The following is a 19,489-nucleotide window of genomic DNA, read 5'->3' as shown; positions in this document are numbered from 1 at the left end:
TTCTTGAAACGTGCTGTCGACTCAAATCTATGCCCATCTACAACTCTATTTGAATCTCTCCAATCAGGTTTCCCTCCATGTGACAGCACCAAAACAGTGCTAACCAAAGTCTCAAATGACATCTACTGTGGTGCATGATCTCTCCTGGACATCCAGAATCTCTCTGCCTCTGACACTGTCGACTACACAATCATCCTCCAACGCTCAGTGGGATTGCTCTCGCTTGGTTCCATTTTTATCTATCCAATCGTAGCCAGAGTATCTCCAACAATGGCTACTCTTTCCACCCCCAACACCGTTACCTCTGGAGTTCACCAAGCATCTACTCTTGGTCCCCTCTTCCTCATCTACATTCTGTCCCTTGGTGACGTCATCTGCAGACACAGAGTCAGCTTCCACATGTACGCTGACTGAACCCAGCTCTAGCCTCTCAACCCCTCCTCTGCATCTGGGTTGCCAGACTGCTTTTCCGATATCCATGTGTGGATGAGCTGCAATTTCTTCCAGTTAAACATTTTGAAGACTAAAGCAATCATCTTTGTTCACAACCTCTGCTTCCTATTCAACCCTGAGCTGAGCTTCCGACCTCACATTGTCTCCTTCACAAGGACAGTCTACTTCGACCTCTAACATCTCCCATCTCCGCCTTTGCCTCAGACTATTTGCTGCTGAAACCCTCATCAGTGCTTTTACGTCCAGACTTGACTATTCCATTGTTCGCCTGGCCAGCCTCCTATCCTCCACCCTCCATAAACCTGCTTATCCAAAACTCTGCTGTCTGTACCCTAATCTGCACCAATTCCTGCTCAACCATCATCTCTGTGCTTGCGGACCTACAATGGCTCCCAGTACCCTAACACCTCCAATTTAAAATTCTCATCCTCCTGTTCAAAGGCTCCCTATCTTGGTCACCTCCTCCAGCCCTCCAAGGATTCTGAGTTCCCCCAATTCTGGCCTCCTATGCCTCTCCCGCTCCCTTCACCCACCATTGGCAGACATGCCTTCAGCCTTCCAAGCCCCAAGCTCTGGAATACCCTCCCTATACCTCTCCACTTTTCTACCTCCCTCTCCTTTAAGTACCTCCCTAAAACCTACTTTGACCAAGCTTTTAATCACACCTCATAATATCTCCTTTAGCTCTGTTAATTTTTGTCTGATTACACTTCCGTGAAGTGACTTGGGCCTTTTTTCTATGTTAAATGCGCTGTATAAATGCAAATTGTTACTGTAGTAACTGTACAAAGGTTGGAGTGGTGAGGGCGGGGAGAAAGAATCTTGAATTCTTTGACAGCAATTACGATACAGGATGACCTAGACTATCACACTAAACGGCTATAAATGCCTTACCTGATCATTCGTGACTGGAACAGAGAAATAGAATAGCTGCCAGAATTCTGCATTGCTACTTGACTTGCCATAGCAAATTTCCATCCCCTAAAAATGGAATCAACATAATTAATCAAATGCAGATCACACCTTCAATAAAGTAATACTGGTCACATTATATTCTGCTCAGCTGATTATTATATGCAAACTTGCAGCAATTACAACACAATACATCATGTGCCAAAGATATGAACCCACTGGCGACTGCAAAGATTTCCAATGGCAACAAGATATTAAATAAAAGCAAACACTTTTTGGATTTTAGATGAGAGTTATAAGCTGTTCAAAAGGTCACTCAATCTATATAATTTGAACCAGTTAAATCGGTACTGCCTTGTAAAGTACTGCTAGATACTTATTTGATTCTTCATCATTCTATTGCCCCCACCTTTTTGTATCCTATTTTCTTTCCAGAGTGAAGGCCACGCATCACCTCAAACAGGCACAAGGAAATCACACTCTGGATGCTGCAAATGCAAGCAACTGCAGGAATAGTGCACAAGAATGTTCCTTCCCTCTAGACAAGAGCCTCGCCATTGCTTGGCGGCTCTGTAGACCACCCTTGGTTGGAACTGGAACGCACCAGGCGGAGACATGCACAGGAGAAGCTGTTTCCTACCATACCACTGGATGATGCTTCAGTGCCAATGGTGCTACCAAAAAAAGTTCTTTAAAAATAAATTCAGTACAGAAAGTAGTCAGGGAGAGAACAGTTAAAACACCAGAAATATTTAGTGAACTAAATGTTAGTTTGATCATTTAATAAGTTTCTGTACTTCTGGATTTCCAAATACTAACCTGTCTGCTATCGCCTTGGACATAAAATAATCTTCAGCAATATACTGAGCAAAAGCAATAAGCCCTCCAGCTTGATCCAATACATCTTTTCTCATCAGACAGGACATTCCCGTTACACATTTGAAGCTAGTTACATTGGCAGATATATATGTTCTTGGATGTGATGTGCCAAAATACACCTACAATGTAATGAGATTGCACAAGTTTAGAGATATACTGTTCCACTACAAATTCACAATCAAGGTTCCAAAACTGGGTTACATTTTATACAAGTCTCCAATGTTAAAAGACAGTACAAATTTCTTCCATACATCTGGGAAGTATAGATATGTATTAAACCGCTAAAAAGCCCAGACATATCAGATCAAATAAACCCCACAAATTGCACTCAGCTAATGTCAGCCAGCTCCTCGGAGAATATCTGCATTAACACAATGTTATCAGCAGTAATGAAAATGACACCAATAGGGAATTGATACTCATTTCTTGAACCAGTTAACAGCAAAGTACATAACAGGACCATGTCAGTATCAGTTTAGGGAATCAGTATCAGGTGTTGGATAACAACCCAGAATGAAGAGGATGCTGTTCCCCTTCGTGCCAATGCTGAGGTCACATTACTGACAACAAACCAAGACCCAATATCCACCTTGATACATCATAAAACTTGGACATGTAGTAAACAGTAAGGAGGATAGTAATAGACTTCAAGAGAACAGTAGTTATGATCTGGAATGTGCTGCCTGTGAAAGCAGATTCAATTGTGGCTTTCAAAAAGGAATTGGATAAATACTTGAAGGGAAAAAAATTGCAGGGCAATGAGGAATGGGACTAACTGGATCGCTCTTACAAACGGCCGGCAAAGGCTTGATGGGCCAAATGGCCTCCGCCTATGCTGTAACCATTCTATGATTCTAGGTCTCGCATCGGTTCCATACAATAATGAAAAATCTCAATGTGTGTTAGATTTTAGAAAGAAGATATACAAGGGAAAATACTTATCAAAAACATCTCCCTGCACTTTAGTCATTTGCACAAAATATTTTAAATTTTGTGTTAAATCAAATTAGTTCAAATAAGTTTAAAAAGTTGCTGCTTCTAGTTTACCAATTAGGATTGTTCCATAACAATTTGCACCAGTGGTATTTGAATAACTTTACGTTTATAAAGGAAAGAACTGGCGCACTTTGCAAGACCTTGATAGTATACTATGACAACACAAATTGACACATTTCATTAAAGTCTATGGAGACTATGAGCTAATGGAGTCATGGAGACTCTGAGCTAAAGCAAGTCAGCAAGTACAGCGGTGATGGCTGAACAGGACTTGATGTGGGTTAGGATATGGGCCGCAGTTTATGGATGAGCTGAAGTTTATGGAGGATGGGAGGTCAGCCAGGTAAGGATTGGAAGAGTCAAGTCTGGAGGTATGATTAGGGATTCAACAATAAACAGGCTGGAGGGGCTATGTTACATTGGTCGAAGGAGGTGGTCTTTGTGATGGAAACGGTATAGGGTCAGAAGCTCAGCTCGGGGTTGATTAGGATGCTGAGGTTTTGAACAAAAATAATGGCTTCAGTCTCCCCAATGTTTAACTAGAGGAAATTGTGGCTCATCCACAAGTGGATATCGGAAAAGCAGTCTGGCAGCCCAGAATCAATGGAGGGGGTCGAGCTGGATGTTGTCAGCATACATGTGGAACCTGATCCAGTGTCTGTGGATGATGTCACCAAGGGGCAGCATGTAGCTGAGGAGGAGGAAGGGGCTGACAATACATCCTTGAGGTACAACAGAGGTAATGATATGGGGCGGGAAGAATAGCCATTGCTGGAGATGCTCTGGCCACGATTGAAGAGGCAAGAGTAGAACCAAACGACAGCAGCGCTGGCCGGCAGAGGAATGGCGTGGTCGACAGTGTCAAAGGCTGCAGAGACATTGAGGATGACAAGGATGGATCATGCATCACAGAGGATATTATTTGTAACTTTGGTTAGGGCCATTTTAGAGAAGTTACAGGAACAGAAACCTGATTGGTGAGATTCAGACAAGGCATTGCGGGAAAGATGGGCACAGATTTGAGAGTTGACAACACATTCAAGGGCTTTGGAGAGGAAAGGGAAGTTGGAAATGGGGCAGAGCGCATTAGGGGAGATAGGAGAGAAACTAGAGAAAGATGCAGGTTTAGGGCTAGGGCATGCGGAGGTTAAGCTTAGTGGGGGAGCAGCAAAGGCATCTGAACGGATGTATCAATCGCTCAGTGACAAAGAACTCCATGGGCTCCTCGCTCTTGTTTGGGGAGTTTAAAGACACTATTTGTAGTGAGGAAGCCAAGGTTATCTTTGCTCTCCAGGATGATCCTGAAGTAGTGGGTGGATTTGGCAGGAGAGTACAGCTGAACAGCACTCGATGCAGTCCAGCCAAGTCTGGAGATGGATAGTTAAAGCAGTTACACTCCATATACACTCACGTCTGCACCCCTTGGACTTGAGGAAGCAAAGAAGGGGGCCATACCAGGGGGACCAACTAAAGAAACGCTTTTACTGGAGGTGAGGGAGTGATTGAGCAAATCGACAGCTGCAGAATTATCGTGGCGAATGAAAAGGCCATAGAATGCTAGGCAGTTAGGAGTTTGAAAGTACAGTTGTAAATGACTTGGTTAAGAGTCTTCCTCCCCCTCCCCCAAGGACGGATGCAGAAGGAAGCGAGGTAGGAAGTGGGGTAGAGAGACGCGGGTGGCAAGAGGAACACCAAAGTGGGCGGAGAGGGAACTCTGATACCAAGAAAATGATTTCAGCTGGTTACTTCCCAACATCACTATTATAAACGTACAAGTTTATCTTATTCCACACAATACTTCAGATTTGTGCAGTGGGATGACTTAAAAGCTGATTGTGTTAAACAATCACAGCATTGGGTCTTCTCCAGTACATTCAAAATATTAAGGAAACATAGTCTATGCCTTCAATGATCACTTTTTGATTTTTAATAAACTGTGCATTGTAGTACGTAACTATTTCCACTCTTACCTGTTCTAAAGTAGCAGCAAATCCCTGTCTGTCAGCAACATACGGCAATCCATGTACCAGGCCCACTTTCTCAGTCATCATGTTGGCCATGTCTGTCAGAGTGTCTGGCTTCACTGAACATTGGAAAGTAACGTGGAACAAGTTTAAAAGCTGATCACAAACTCACGCAAAAGTTCACTAAGGAGTTTCACACTAATCATTCCACATGTTGGGTATGTCTTTCCTTTTTGCCCCCCTCTACAGACAAGAGCAAGAATGGACTTCAAGAAATAACTCTCACTAAATAAAGCAGGCAAATTTTATTAGCTGACTTCTAATAAGGCTTAAGCCAAGCTCTATGCTACAATGATTCACTCCAGATTTTAAATTGCTCTTTAATCTATGAATTAGATGCAGGTACATCAAAATAGCTCCGGTTACAATTGTCAATGTGGGTACCAGAAGTATTATTCACAAGATGCAGCCCTTTTCTGTAATGTTGCTGCATCAGCCACCATCTATTGAATTATTTCAAATTTTCAACCCTCAAAAAATTACTGATATTATTTTTAACAAAAAGGAATTGCTTTAAGAAATGAGTTGGTATATCCATGATGGCCAAACATTCAATATAACAAAAGGTGGGCCACTCCCAACGGTACTAGTTTGACTACTAATCGGATTAGTAAATGTGGACAAAGCCTTACTAAAAACCATGTACATATTTTCTCCGTTGTGACCTCTCTCAGCTTTAAGTGGATAAAAGTTCAAAACCACCACCACCTTGTAACTTGAAACATTGGACAACGGCACTTAAATATGTATTCTTAAAGTAGTAAATAGCAATAAACTATGAAAATCTCACAGGCAATACACTATGCTGCTTACCTCGAATTCCACTGTCACAGATCCAAACAAGTTCATATTTGGCTACCTCATACCCTGGCATCAAATTATTTATCTTGGGATTAATGCCAACCTTCTTGCCACCTGGAGGTTACAAGAATTTCCCGTTGATATTATTTTACAAATAAGTTATCAGTAGGCACACATTTTGCTATTAAAACATTTTTGACAACTTGACATGACACACATCTACTGGCCTCTACGCAGGTTAGTCTAGCTAAGAGACCCAGAAAAAAGTGACAAAGCAAAATTATATATATCTATCTGAAAACATTTCAAAGTGGAATGTGACTACATATTTCATTTTAATTATACTACAAAATGATCTGAAGATTACTTTCAAAAACAAAGAAACTAGAGGGCCTGGATTAAGCCCTTAACCTATGAATGCATCTGCAGCTGCATGGCCAAGGGTGAATACAAACATAACAACCCCCCCACATCTTACTCTTTAAGAAAAGAAAATAACGTGCAATTTTTATAGTTAAATTCGTATGTAGAAGAATTACATAGAATTTACACCACAGACATAGGCCATTCGGCTCCACACGAGCCTCTTCCCACTCTATTTACTTCATCTCACCCCCACAACTTGCCTTTCTATACCTTTCTCCCTCATGTACTTATCTAGCTGCTTCTTAAATGCACCTATGCTATTTGCCTCAACCACTCCATGTAATAGCCAGTTCCGCAGTCTCAGAGTAAAGAAGTTTCTCCTGAATTCCTTATTGGATTTATTAGTGACAATCTTGTATTTATGGTCCCTGGTTTTGGACTCCCCTTCAAGTGGAAACATCAAGATGCACTGATAGTCATTACTTTTTTTTTAATGCACCAAACTCCAGCTTGTTTAACCACATGAAAACCTTTTTCAAAAACCATAAAAGATCAAGTGTTTCCTAAAACTAAACTCTCTCTGGAATCAAATAAATAATTGGCCCTTAAATATCAGGGGTAAAAAGAGCAAAAGTTAACAAAGGTCTAACCTGAGAATCAATGAATATACTCTGATTTTTTTTTTGAAAAGCCTCCACATATGTTGAATAGAGAGAGACAGATCCAACTTCTAAAAAGAAATCTAGTTATTTGAAGGAGAAACTTCCCAATTAAAAAAAGTTGTTATTCTCTCTCTCCTCCCCCCAATGATTTTCTCTGCCTCTCTTCAAAGAGCACTGCCTGCTCTTGGCTCATTTCCACCGCAGCAGGACTGAAACAGAGAACGTCAAACATGTGGGAGAAAATCACAAGCATAAGCTTCATATTACACTACTGTGAGTCTCAAGGCATTGGTGCGCCAATATGCAGTGCCACTATAATATTAAACTGCACAATACCTCAAGGGGCCTCTATGTTTTGCCTGGGCTGGCAGAATTCCTTTTACAATTTCACTGGAGCAGCGATATCTTACAAATAGGTTTAATGGCTGTTTTATTTCTCCTTCTCAGCTTTAGTCTAAAAGCTGCCAATTAAATAAAATAATGTATACAAACAAACAAATGTATACAAACAAACAAATGTATACAAACAAACAAATGTATACAAACAAACAAATGTATACAAACAAACAAATGTATACAAACAAACAAATGTATACAAACAAACAAATGTATACAAACAAACAAATGTATACAAACAGCTCTAGGGCAGAAGGAGAAACTAGTTTTTATGTCTTGTCACGAACAAAGGAACGTAGGAACAACAGTAGGCCATTTAGCCCCTTTAGCCTATTCTGCCATTCCATGAGATCATGGCTGATCTGTACTTCAACTCCATTTACCCACCTTTGATCCACATCTTGATGCCCTTATCCAACAAAGATCTATCAATTTCAGTCTTAGAAATTTCAACTGACCCAGTGTCATAGGAACAGGAGGAGGCCATTTAGCTTCTCGAGCCTGTTCCACCATTCAATGAGATCATGGATGATCTGTGACCTAATTCCACACTCCTTATTACTTTTGGTTAACAAAAATCTATCAATCTCAGATTTAAAATTAACAACTGAGCTAGCATTAACTGCCGTTTGCAGAAGAGAGTTCCAAACTTCTACCATCCTTTGCGTGTAGAAGTATTTCCTAACTTCACTCCTGAAAGTCTTGGCTCTAATTTTTAGACTATGCCCCCTAGTCCGAAACTCCCCAACCAGTGGAAATAGTTTCTCTCTATCTACCTTATCAGTTCCCCTTACTATCTTGAAAACTTCAATCAAATCGCCCCTTAATCTTCTAAATTCCAGGGAATACAACCCTAGCCATTTGGAGGAGAAAGTTCCAGATTTCCACTACTGAGAAAAAGTGCTTCCTGATTACACCTTAATTAGATCATCCCTCAACCTTTCTAAACTCAAGGGGATACAAGTTTATGAAACCTGTCCTCATAATTTAACCCTTTAAGCTCCTGTATCATTCTGGTGAACCTGTGTGGTACCCCCAAGGCTAATACATCCTTCCTACGGTGTAGTGCTCAAAACTGCATGCAGTCCTCCAGTTGGGGTCTGACCATGGCTCTGTACAACCGAAGCATAATTTCCTCTCTCTTGTATTTCAAGCCCCCTTGGAGATAAACACCAATATTCCATTAGCCTTTTTAATTACTGTTGTATCTGTGCATTAGCTTGTAGTGATTTGTGCACAGATGCCCAAATTTTTTTGCTCCTTCACTATTCTGTCTCTTGCCATTAATAAATATTCCGATTTATCTTTCTTGCATCCAAAGTGGACGACCTCACACTTCCGCACATTGAACTCCATCTGTCTCACTTAGGCTATGTCCCTTTGTAACTTCCTGCTCCCATCAACTCAACTTATTGTGCCTCCTAACTTAAGTGTCATCTGCAAACTTGGATATACAACCAATTATTCCATCATCCAAGTCATTAGGCACTAGTACAGATCCCTGGGCAACATCACGTCACAGCCCAATCAGAAAATGCTCTCTTCATCCCTACTTTGTCTCCAGCCTCCCAACCAATTATTAACCCATGTCACAAGGTTACCTCCAATTCCGTGCGCTTTCATTTTTGCTAATAATCTCTTTTGCAGAATATCAAATGCCTTCTGGATCTATATATAGACAACATCCATAGACAATTCTCTATCCACCATGCTAGTGACCTGCTCAAAAAATTCAACTAGATCAGTCAGTCATGACCTAACCTTCACAAATGCTTGCCAACACTCTTTAATCAACTTAGACTCCGTCCCTGATAGATTCCAGTAACTTCTCACAACTGATATTAAACCGACAGATCTATAGTTACCTGGTTTCTCCCTCCCTTCTTAAATAATGGAGTGATATTTGCAATTTTCCAATTCAAAAAGGCACAATTCACAAGTCGAGACAGATTTTCAAAGTGGGAAACCAGCTATAATGGAAGTTGCAGAAAAAGCACAGGTAGACAAGGTAAGGAGACTAAATACAGAGACTGGACAAAGCAGAGAGAAAACACAATAGGATAGAGAGACAAGACATACCGTCTAACAGTAGAAAAACACATTTCAGGAAGATGGAAAAACTAAGATTTCCAACATACCAGACACGACTGGGTATATTCTACTGGCTTATCAGGTTTCTGGCATTTCAAACCTGGAGACAGGGTATGTATGCATGTATGTATGTATGTATGTATGGGATGGCTGGAGGGTCCATAGTGATTTTTCCAGTTGTATTTCCAGTACCTTATCCATAAAAATAGTCCACAGCTGGTTTTGGGTGAGTATTTATACAAGTATACAACAAGGTACAATGCCATTCTTGCCTCCAGCTATCATGTTATTTTGCACAACATGATACAATTTCTCTGTTCTTCCTGCCCTCACCCCCTTGTTCCCTTTTGTAAAAATGCCCAGTTTTGCTTCAGAGATGGGGATGCTGAGGCCAGTAGCAAAAAACATCCGATAAGATACATAAATGAAGAAAAATAAGGCGTTTCCTGATGCATGAATTAGATTAAAAGAAGAATCCTAAGACAAGGGAAATAAGTAGCTTGTATAGGTTAAGCTAATTAATGTATTATGAAGAGTGTAAAGAGTATTCAGATTTATATCCAAGGATTAGCTCCAGTGAGGATCTACTATACTCATCCATCAGAAATTACTCCTGTAATTAAAGTTATTTAAAAAGAAACAAATGAGAAATTGATTGGCATCCCAATCTGGGTCTTTTATTTATTTCATAGCTCAACCTTTGCTTGCACCACCCATTGCTGTTCAAGTGCCTTCAGACTGCAATCCCTTTGGAAGCTTTTCGTTGTGGCACCAATGCAAACTGCCTGAGCAGGAAGGAGCAGGGCAGATTCCTTCTGTTCTGCATGGCTCCTGATCTTAGCCTAGGCAAGCAGGAAGGCAGAGAATAAGGGGGCGGTGCACTTCCATGCAGAGGAACTGGAAAAAAATAAATTGGACGAAGCTGTCTTTAGGTGACGATCCCACCCCCCAGCAGCTAAAGAGTGTAATAGTAGAAGTGGGGGCAAGAAAAGGTTGCCTGACTGCTTGGCGGTTGGGTACATGACTCAAGTCAGAGCTAGAAATACAACAGGGAATAAAATACTCAACATTTAAACTGACATCAGCAGTATGGATCACTATTTGGTCAGTTTTAAAATGCAGTCAGGTATATGCTATCTTGTAACACCAATTTTAATATGTAATCTATCAATAGGACCACATTTAAAAAATAAATCACTGCAAGTACAAATTATATTTATGTTTTTATGGTCCATTCTGAGAAATTATTATCTTTTTCTTCTGTTTAAATAACAGAGACTCTGGCTCAAGTCTGTGGAAGCGTATTGAATCATCAGTACTTGTTAGTGATAATGTCAATTTAACTGTGCTTATTAATTCAGTCTCATCACTCCTCTAAGTCAGGTCCTAGGAAGACAATAACAGGATTCATCAATCTTTGGGAACATTTTTATTTAAAAGAAATCACCAGAAAAAGGATCACTTTAACCAGATTAATTCAAACATTTATTGATTTCAAAGTTTATAGCAGCAAAAACAAAACAATTAATAATGCGTTATGCTGCATGCTGGTCACCATTAGCACTGAGTTATTAAATCTGCCATATTAACCATTATGATTTTTAATGGGGGAAATTCAATTTTTAAAATAAGTTATAGGACAAATATAAATCCACACACAAAATAACTTCAATCTATATTTTTGAAAAGCTATAACTAGGTGAAGTTTTAGGAATGGTGGCAAACATCTTCTACAATCTCATTTAAATACAGGTTAACACCAATTTCTGACAATGAAATAAAACTGTATACATTAAATCTGCTTACCAATGAACAATTTGGCATCCACATTTGGATATTTGCCCAGAAGTTTTTTACAGACATCGATTGCAGGATCATCATGGTCTTGCACGCAAAGGAGTATTTCAAACTGGTAAAAGGTGGGAAAGGGAAGGAAAGAAAAGGTCACAACCATGCAGTGGGGCACAGGAAAAGTATGATGCAGCTCTCAAACCAACCTTAATACAGGTTGACAGGTAAAAACTTTATCCCTATCAAGTCAGTTAATTGTGTCAATTCAGATGCAGGACATGGGTTCTCTCCAGTCTTTTTTTTCTTTAGCCATTGCCACATTCCTCACACAGCAAACACCTGATTTTAGTCAGGCAAAGGAAAAAAAAAGCCGGAGCGAAGATTGATCGACACCACTCGTGAACTTTTAGAAACCAGCTTAACAGTGGCAGACCCTGAACAGGTGCTTGTGATTAAAGAGGACAGGGAGAAAAAGTACATAAAATAGGTCATTCAACAAAATGAACTACTTGCTAGTTTCACATATTTCTCCAGTCCCTTAACTTTCAGCCTTGAAAGTTTACATTAAATGTTTTAGAGGTTATGTTGTAATACACAAAAAAAAGAAAGCTGGTTAGCCCACAATGCAAGACGGTCCTAGAATACTCTAGTGTGATCAATTGGAACATTTCAATAAATCAGAATTGCACTGCAAACATGTGATGCCTTTCTACAAGCATTAAAAAATCATATGCAGATAGTCAGTCAGTGCCTGCAACACCCACGGTTAGTACAAAAATGAGCCAGATTCAGATTACAATCAAAAACTGCTCGAGTTTCATTTCTATGGTTAAGCATATCTTTGGAACCTCGATCAGATTACTGCCTTGAAATCTCGGATATATTTTTAATGTACAAATAAATGAGAGCACGTTATAATTGGAATTCCAATCGTCACCTATACATTCAAATCTTATCCAGGGTCCCTACATCTACTATGCCTATTCTTGATGCACTTAAAAATAGTTGTTGGTCACATCTACTGTTCCAGAGTTCTGTCTAGGTTCTGGAATTTAAGCCCAAGTATCAGTATATAAATTAGAGTGAGCCAGTAGCAATAACTATATAAAAAAAATACCCAGCATCAGATGTGCCAAGAACATCTATAAAGGTGCAAAAGTTTGGCTGGGGTGGGGTGGTGACAAGGGAACACTAACCAATGAGTTTTGAGGATGGATTTCAAACTTGATTCTGCTACTCTGTCGAATTCCCAATCTCGACCAGATTACTGTGGGAAAGTGCTCAACAGAGGCCAGTTATTTTTCAAGGGATGGAAAAATTAGTAGTGTCATTCTTGGTCTGACATCAATGCACAGCCTAAGGAGGCCAGGTAGAAGTTTTTTCTTTGTTTTAAATCAAAGCAAAATATCATTGAATGGATTATCTGTATGCTGAGCATATTCTTTGTATTTGTTCTTGGGATGTAAGCAATGCTGAATTTCTTGCCCATCTGTAGTTGCCTTAAGATAGTGATGGTGGTAAACTACTGCAGTCCTTGTGATGGTGTACCCAAGATGCTCTTTAGGTAGGAATTCCAGGATTCTCACTTTTAGCTTTTCTCTTTCAGATGTTATCCAGTTTGCTGTGTATTTCCAGTACTTTTGTTTTTATTTGATTTTCGGCATCCACATCTTTCTTGTTCTGATTTATTTGCATCCTTGTTTACGCAAAGCGGTTTGTAATTGGAGAGAATAAATATGGTCACTTCAAAGTCTAACCAAAAAAAGTGGAAATCCTGATAACTCATGGAAACCAAATCAAAATCAGTACCCTACACAGCAACATTCACTTGTGTAAGGTACAAATAGGATTAACATTAAATATACTGTGCAACACGCACTTAACGCAAAGAATGGAAGAGATACTTTCCATTAGCACTCAACACGATGGTGTAACTCAGTAATTGTTGCTTTATGCATTTTTTTTAAAAGAAGAGAATATCATGGGGGGTGGGGAAAAACCAGGTGGCACAGTAAGTTTAGCTATGGGTTCAGATCCAGCCCACATTGATAGGATGAAAGTGTCCTTTGTCCACTGACTACAAAAATTCTATTTGAAACAAGTTTCAGAAGATTTAATTGGGCAGTTTTGCAGCACACAACTTTCTCCTAATATGGAAATTTCACAAAGAAAGGCCATGAAGATTACTGGTGTAGGAAATAGAAAAATGTCACACTTGTGCAGTATGGCATACTCTTCTGAAGTTGGCAGTTACGGCATACTGTTGGAGCACAGTACAGCTAGTCTTGCTGTGCATTTAACCCAGAATTATTGTTGAAATGGGATGTCCAAAGTGGGTACGTCTTTTATTCCTGCCTCTCACTTTTAAGAGCACAGGATTCACCAAAAGTATTTTTTTTAAAGTATCAAATAAGCAACTTATTGCATAAATAATTTTCCTCATATCTAGATCAGCAAATTTAATCTGTGGACCTCAACTTCTAGTCTACAAAAGTCAGTCATGCCATTCAATTTATTTCATTCATATAAGCAGCAATCAGAACATCGGAGGAAGCACAACCTTATAAAAGTTTAATCCACCCAGGGCTATGGTACTAACTTTTGTGTGTCAAAGTATATTGGGCTGCATGATTTCTGCTTGGAGAGGAGGAGCAAGATGAAGCAGAACTGAGTGGTGCAGGTTCAGGAATTGCGACCTAGTCAGAGAGGGGAGACTTGGATTGGGCTACGGCCTATCCAGAGTAGGCATTAATTGAACGTAGGTTGGATCAGACGAGCCTGTTCGGGTGAAGGGCCAACAATCCGCTTGTGGTGGCAACAAACTTAAATGTAGCTTTATTTATTGCTTTCATCTTTCAGTTCAAGTGTCAGCTTTTTTATTTTGTAAGAACAGGTTATTGCAAGTCGGATAAGTTAATTTTTTAAAGCTTAAATTAAATAAATAGCGCATGAGCTGGTTAGTAACTTTATGCGGTTCAAAGTTTAAAAGCAGTGCCCTCAGTTACCTCGCCCACATGGTCATTCTTCATGTGCATGTGAGTGTTGCCAGCCTACTCGGCACCATAGCAAAGTATGATTTTGCTCTCACCCAACATCCACTTGCAGAATTTGTGGGGACCCTATTGATTTTCCCCTCTCTAGCTCAGGGATGATGGGCAACTGTAGCATCCCCCCCTCCTGCAACCTCAACTGAGATCAACTAGCTCAGGACCCCAGCCTAGGACCCTCTAGTTCAAATGCTCAATTAAACACTGCTTTACCAATTAAGCCATCTGAGGAGTTCAATCACAACATTAACACAAAATCAGATAAAAATACAATGAAATTTAGACCCACTCCTCCCAAAATTTATAAATTTCGTTCCTTGTTAATTAAACCTCTTTATAAAAGCATTTCTCATACACTCTGAATTAAACTAAATCTGTGCATGTGTACCAAAAATTCTAAAAAACATTCCATCAAATTATAGTCACTTGTTACTCAGTCAACAACGAATCAGGCAAATTGCAGCTGAAAGCTGTGAGGAAACAGGATAAACCCTGAGTATGGATAAGAAATTGACAGATGGGTAGAGAACAACATGTATAATTAGAGGTCGGGGGGGGGGGGGGGGGGGGGGAGAAAGAGTGGGGAGGAGGCATAATTATTGAGTGAAGTGTTCACTACTGTTTCTAATTTAGATCAATGACTTGAATTCAGAAACCCAATACAAAGCGGCCAAATTTGTAGGTTATACCAAGCTAGGAGGGGCCGTGGAATCAGAGGAGACAACACAGAGACTACAGAAGGAGTATGTATGCGGGCAGAATAGCAGATGAAATTCAGTGCAAGCTATTCCATTAGCTCTCTTACCATCAGGCAAATTCACTGCATACTGAAACATATACACTCCATGAATGGTGCTGAAACAGTTAAGGATGAAGTTGAAAAAACCTAAGGGTCTTAATAGATTCAATGCTCAACATGTCCAACCAATGCAGAGCAGCAAACAAAGCCAACAGAACAGTGAACTACATAGCCAAAATAGAAGCATATAAGTCAGAGGAAGATAATAAAACTTTTATAATGTTCTGTGTCGGGCTACACCTCAAGTACTGTGTCCAGTTCTGATCAACTAAACTCAAAGGAGACATTCAAGGCAATGCAAATTAAAAGCCAAAAGGCTGAATCCCTAGTGTAAAAAATTGGAGTTAGGAGGATCTTGTAGATGTATGCAAGGAAATACTGGAGAAACTTGGGTTTTTCAAAGGAAGCATCAGAGAGTTGATCTTATTGATGCATAGAAGATAGCAAGTGGAATGCAAAAGGTAAATCCGGGAAATTACTTTGAACTGTGAGGGTTGTGCAAGGAGTCACAGGTTTAAACTAGTAAAAGGCAAATTCAAGATTTAGATCAGAACATTTTTCTTCACACATAGAATGATCAACACATGGATGGACTCATGGAGAGTAGCAAAGGCAAAAACCTTGGAATCATTTAAGAACCAATTAGACACTGTAGGCAGTGTCCAGCTGGACGGATGAACTATGATCAGCTGGATGGACGGATGAACTATGATCAGCTGGATGGACGGATGAACTATGATCAGCTGGATGGACGGATGAACTATGATCAGCTGGATGGACGGATGAACTATGATCAGCTGGATGGACGGATGAACTATGATCAGCTGGATGGACGGATGAACTATGATCAGCTGGATGGACGGATGAACTATGATCAGCTGGATGGACGGATGAACTATGATCAGCTGGATGGACGGATGAACTATGATCAGCTGGATGGACGGATGAACTATGATCAGCTGGATGGACGGATGAACTATGATCAGCTGGATGGACGGATGAACTATGATCAGCTGGATGGACGGATGAACTATGATCAGCTGGATGGACGGATGAACTATGATCAGCTGGATGGACGGATGAACTATGATCAGCTGGATGGACGGATGAACTATGATCAGCTGGATGGACGGATGAACTATGATCAGCTGGATGGACGGATGAACTATGATCAGCTGGATGGACGGATGAACTATGATCAGCTGGATGGACGGATGAACTATGATCAGCTGGATGGACGGATGAACTATGATCAGCTGGATGGACGGATGAACTATGATCAGCTGGATGGACGGATGAACTATGATCAGCTGGATGGACGGATGAACTATGATCAGCTGGATGGACGGATGAACTATGATCAGCTGGATGGACGGATGAACTATGATCAGCTGGATGGACGGATGAACTATGATCAGCTGGATGGACGGATGAACTATGATCAGCTGGATGGACGGATGAACTATGATCAGCTGGATGGACGGATGAACTATGATCAGCTGGATGGACGGATGAACTATGATCAGCTGGATGGACGGATGAACTATGATCAGCTGGATGGACGGATGAACTATGATCAGCTGGATGGACGGATGAACTATGATCAGCTGGATGGACGGATGAACTATGATCAGCTGGATGGACGGATGAACTATGATCAGCTGGATGGACGGATGAACTATGATCAGCTGGATGGACGGATGAACTATGATCAGCTGGATGGACGGATGAACTATGATCAGCTGGATGGACGGATGAACTATGATCAGCTGGATGGACGGATGAACTATGATCAGCTGGATGGACGGATGAACTATGATCAGCTGGATGGACGGATGAACTATGATCAGCTGGATGGACGGATGAACTATGATCAGCTGGATGGACGGATGAACTATGATCAGCTGGATGGACGGATGAACTATGATCAGCTGGATGGACGGATGAACTATGATCAGCTGGATGGACGGATGAACTATGATCAGCTGGATGGACGGATGAACTATGATCAGCTGGATGGACGGATGAACTATGATCAGCTGGATGGACGGATGAACTATGATCAGCTGGATGGACGGATGAACTATGATCAGCTGGATGGACGGATGAACTATGATCAGCTGGATGGACGGATGAACTATGATCAGCTGGATGGACGGATGAACTATGATCAGCTGGATGGACGGATGAACTATGATCAGCTGGATGGACGGATGAACTATGATCAGCTGGATGGACGGATGAACTATGATCAGCTGGATGGACGGATGAACTATGATCAGCTGGATGGACGGATGAACTATGATCAGCTGGATGGACGGATGAACTATGATCAGCTGGATGGACGGATGAACTATGATCAGCTGGATGGACGGATGAACTATGATCAGCTGGATGGACGGATGAACTATGATCAGCTGGATGGACGGATGAACTATGATCAGCTGGATGGACGGATGAACTATGATCAGCTGGATGGACGGATGAACTATGATCAGCTGGATGGACGGATGAACTATGATCAGCTGGATGGACGGATGAACTATGATCAGCTGGATGGATGGATGAACTATGATCAGCTGGATGGATGAACTATGATCAGCTGGATGGATGAACTATGATCAGCTGGATGGATGAACTATGATCAGCTGGATGGATGAACTATGATCAGCTGGATGGATGAACTATGATCAGCTGGATGGATGAACTATGATCAGCTGGATGGATGAACTATGATCAGCTGGATGGATGAACTATGATCAGCTGGATGGATGAACTATGATCAGCTGGATGGATGAACTATGATCAGCTGGATGGATGAACTATGATCAGCTGGATGGATGAACTATGATCAGCTGGATGGATGAACTATGATCAGCTGGATGGATGAACTATGATCAGCTGGATGGATGAACTATGATCAGCTGGATGGATGAACTATGATCAGCTGGATGGATGAACTATGATCAGCTGGATGGATGAACTATGATCAGCTGGATGGATGAACTATGATCAGCTGGATGGATGAACTATGATCAGCTGGATGGATGAACCCTATCTTGTTATGTTTTGTCTTTGCTATGCAATAAGAGGTTTAACACAAGAATCTTCCATTAGCTCTTTTACCATTATGAGCACTTTAGAACAATTAGGTTTTTATGATCTATACTTTTTTCCCCCCGTAACTTCTACCATCTAATAGACAGAGCTCCATGAAATGTTCATACATACTTTAGGATAATCAAGTTCAAAGAAGGTTTCCAAGTTGTTTATGAGGTTAGGGTCCACTCCTTTCAGGGGTTTAAGCAGGGACACGCCAGGAAGCTTGCTGTAAGGTTGTTTGTCGGTTGTCTTCTTGTTTAGATGAAGGCGTCTGATAGGAAGATAGAAAATCATCTCAGTTAAGAATTGTTTTTCGTTATTAAACGTGATTAAAACAGGAACTCATCACGATTGTGGAATGCAGAGTTCATTTCTGGTGACTGGATAAACATAGGTGAACTTTGCATTGCAGAATGTGCTAATATACTTCTACACTGTAGAAAAGTGTTCAATAATATCGACTAAAACAGCTGCTAACAAGCATTAATACTCCTTACAAATGGAGAAATGCCAGGCATTCAATTTAGTCGGTGAAAAGTGGACTTTAATCCACTTGCACTAATTTGTTTTTAAGTTTTCAAATTAAATTCAACCAAAATCAAAAGCCTTAATATTTATTCTGCAGCAATACATTGTAGAATATTTAATCCATTACCAATATAGCATACAAGGGGAAATAAATACCAGTTTGAACCCAGGAATTAACAGGCAATAGAAGGGCATCCTTCAGGAAAACCAGAAAAAGAACAATAAGCAACATTAAAATTGGGAGAATTACAATATATAAAGCAGACTCACACACTTGCTATAACTTACATAATCAAAAGACTAAAAAAGTCACACTAGTTTTGTCAGAATTCTGCCAAAAAAAATAAATTCATTATTACAATTAAATTCATCTTTTTTGCTGTTAAGTAGCATATGACAAATGATTGTATGTCTGGGTATACTCTGTTTAATGCTGTACAGTACGTCACTAAAGATGAGATCGAGGTGAAACACTTGTATACAAACTGGGATATTTCTGGTAGACCAAACCCAAGTATAGTGCAGTTGCTGTCAAGTGCTTTCCAACCCTGTTGAACAATGCCCACCTAACCATTGTTTTACAGTAGCTGCTGGAACACGGTAGTAATGGCCGTAAAGCAACAGCACAACCTGAAGCATACA

The 19,489-nt window shown here is 40.5% G+C and overlaps 1 protein-coding gene across 1 annotated transcript in view; it reads right to left on the bottom strand.

Moving 5' to 3' along the window:
- The window catches only part of ugcg (UDP-glucose ceramide glucosyltransferase), a 44,235-nt gene that overhangs the window by 8,911 nt on the left and 15,835 nt on the right, over positions 1–19,489 (bottom strand). Inside the window, exons 2-7 of the mRNA XM_067983580.1 lie at positions 18,449–18,590; positions 11,387–11,489; positions 6,078–6,179; positions 5,211–5,323; positions 2,185–2,363; positions 1,348–1,434 (exon numbers count right to left, since the gene is read on the bottom strand). Of these exons, the coding sequence (XP_067839681.1) occupies positions 1,348–1,434; positions 2,185–2,363; positions 5,211–5,323; positions 6,078–6,179; positions 11,387–11,489; positions 18,449–18,590 (726 nt within the window). The remainder of the gene's footprint in view (positions 1–1,347; positions 1,435–2,184; positions 2,364–5,210; positions 5,324–6,077; positions 6,180–11,386; positions 11,490–18,448; positions 18,591–19,489) is intronic.

The sequence above is a fragment of the Heptranchias perlo genome, chromosome 4 (assembly GCF_035084215.1).
Source record: "Heptranchias perlo isolate sHepPer1 chromosome 4, sHepPer1.hap1, whole genome shotgun sequence".
Taxonomy (NCBI): Eukaryota; Metazoa; Chordata; class Chondrichthyes; order Hexanchiformes; family Hexanchidae; genus Heptranchias; species Heptranchias perlo.
This window is presented reverse-complemented; position numbering and strand designations above follow the sequence as displayed.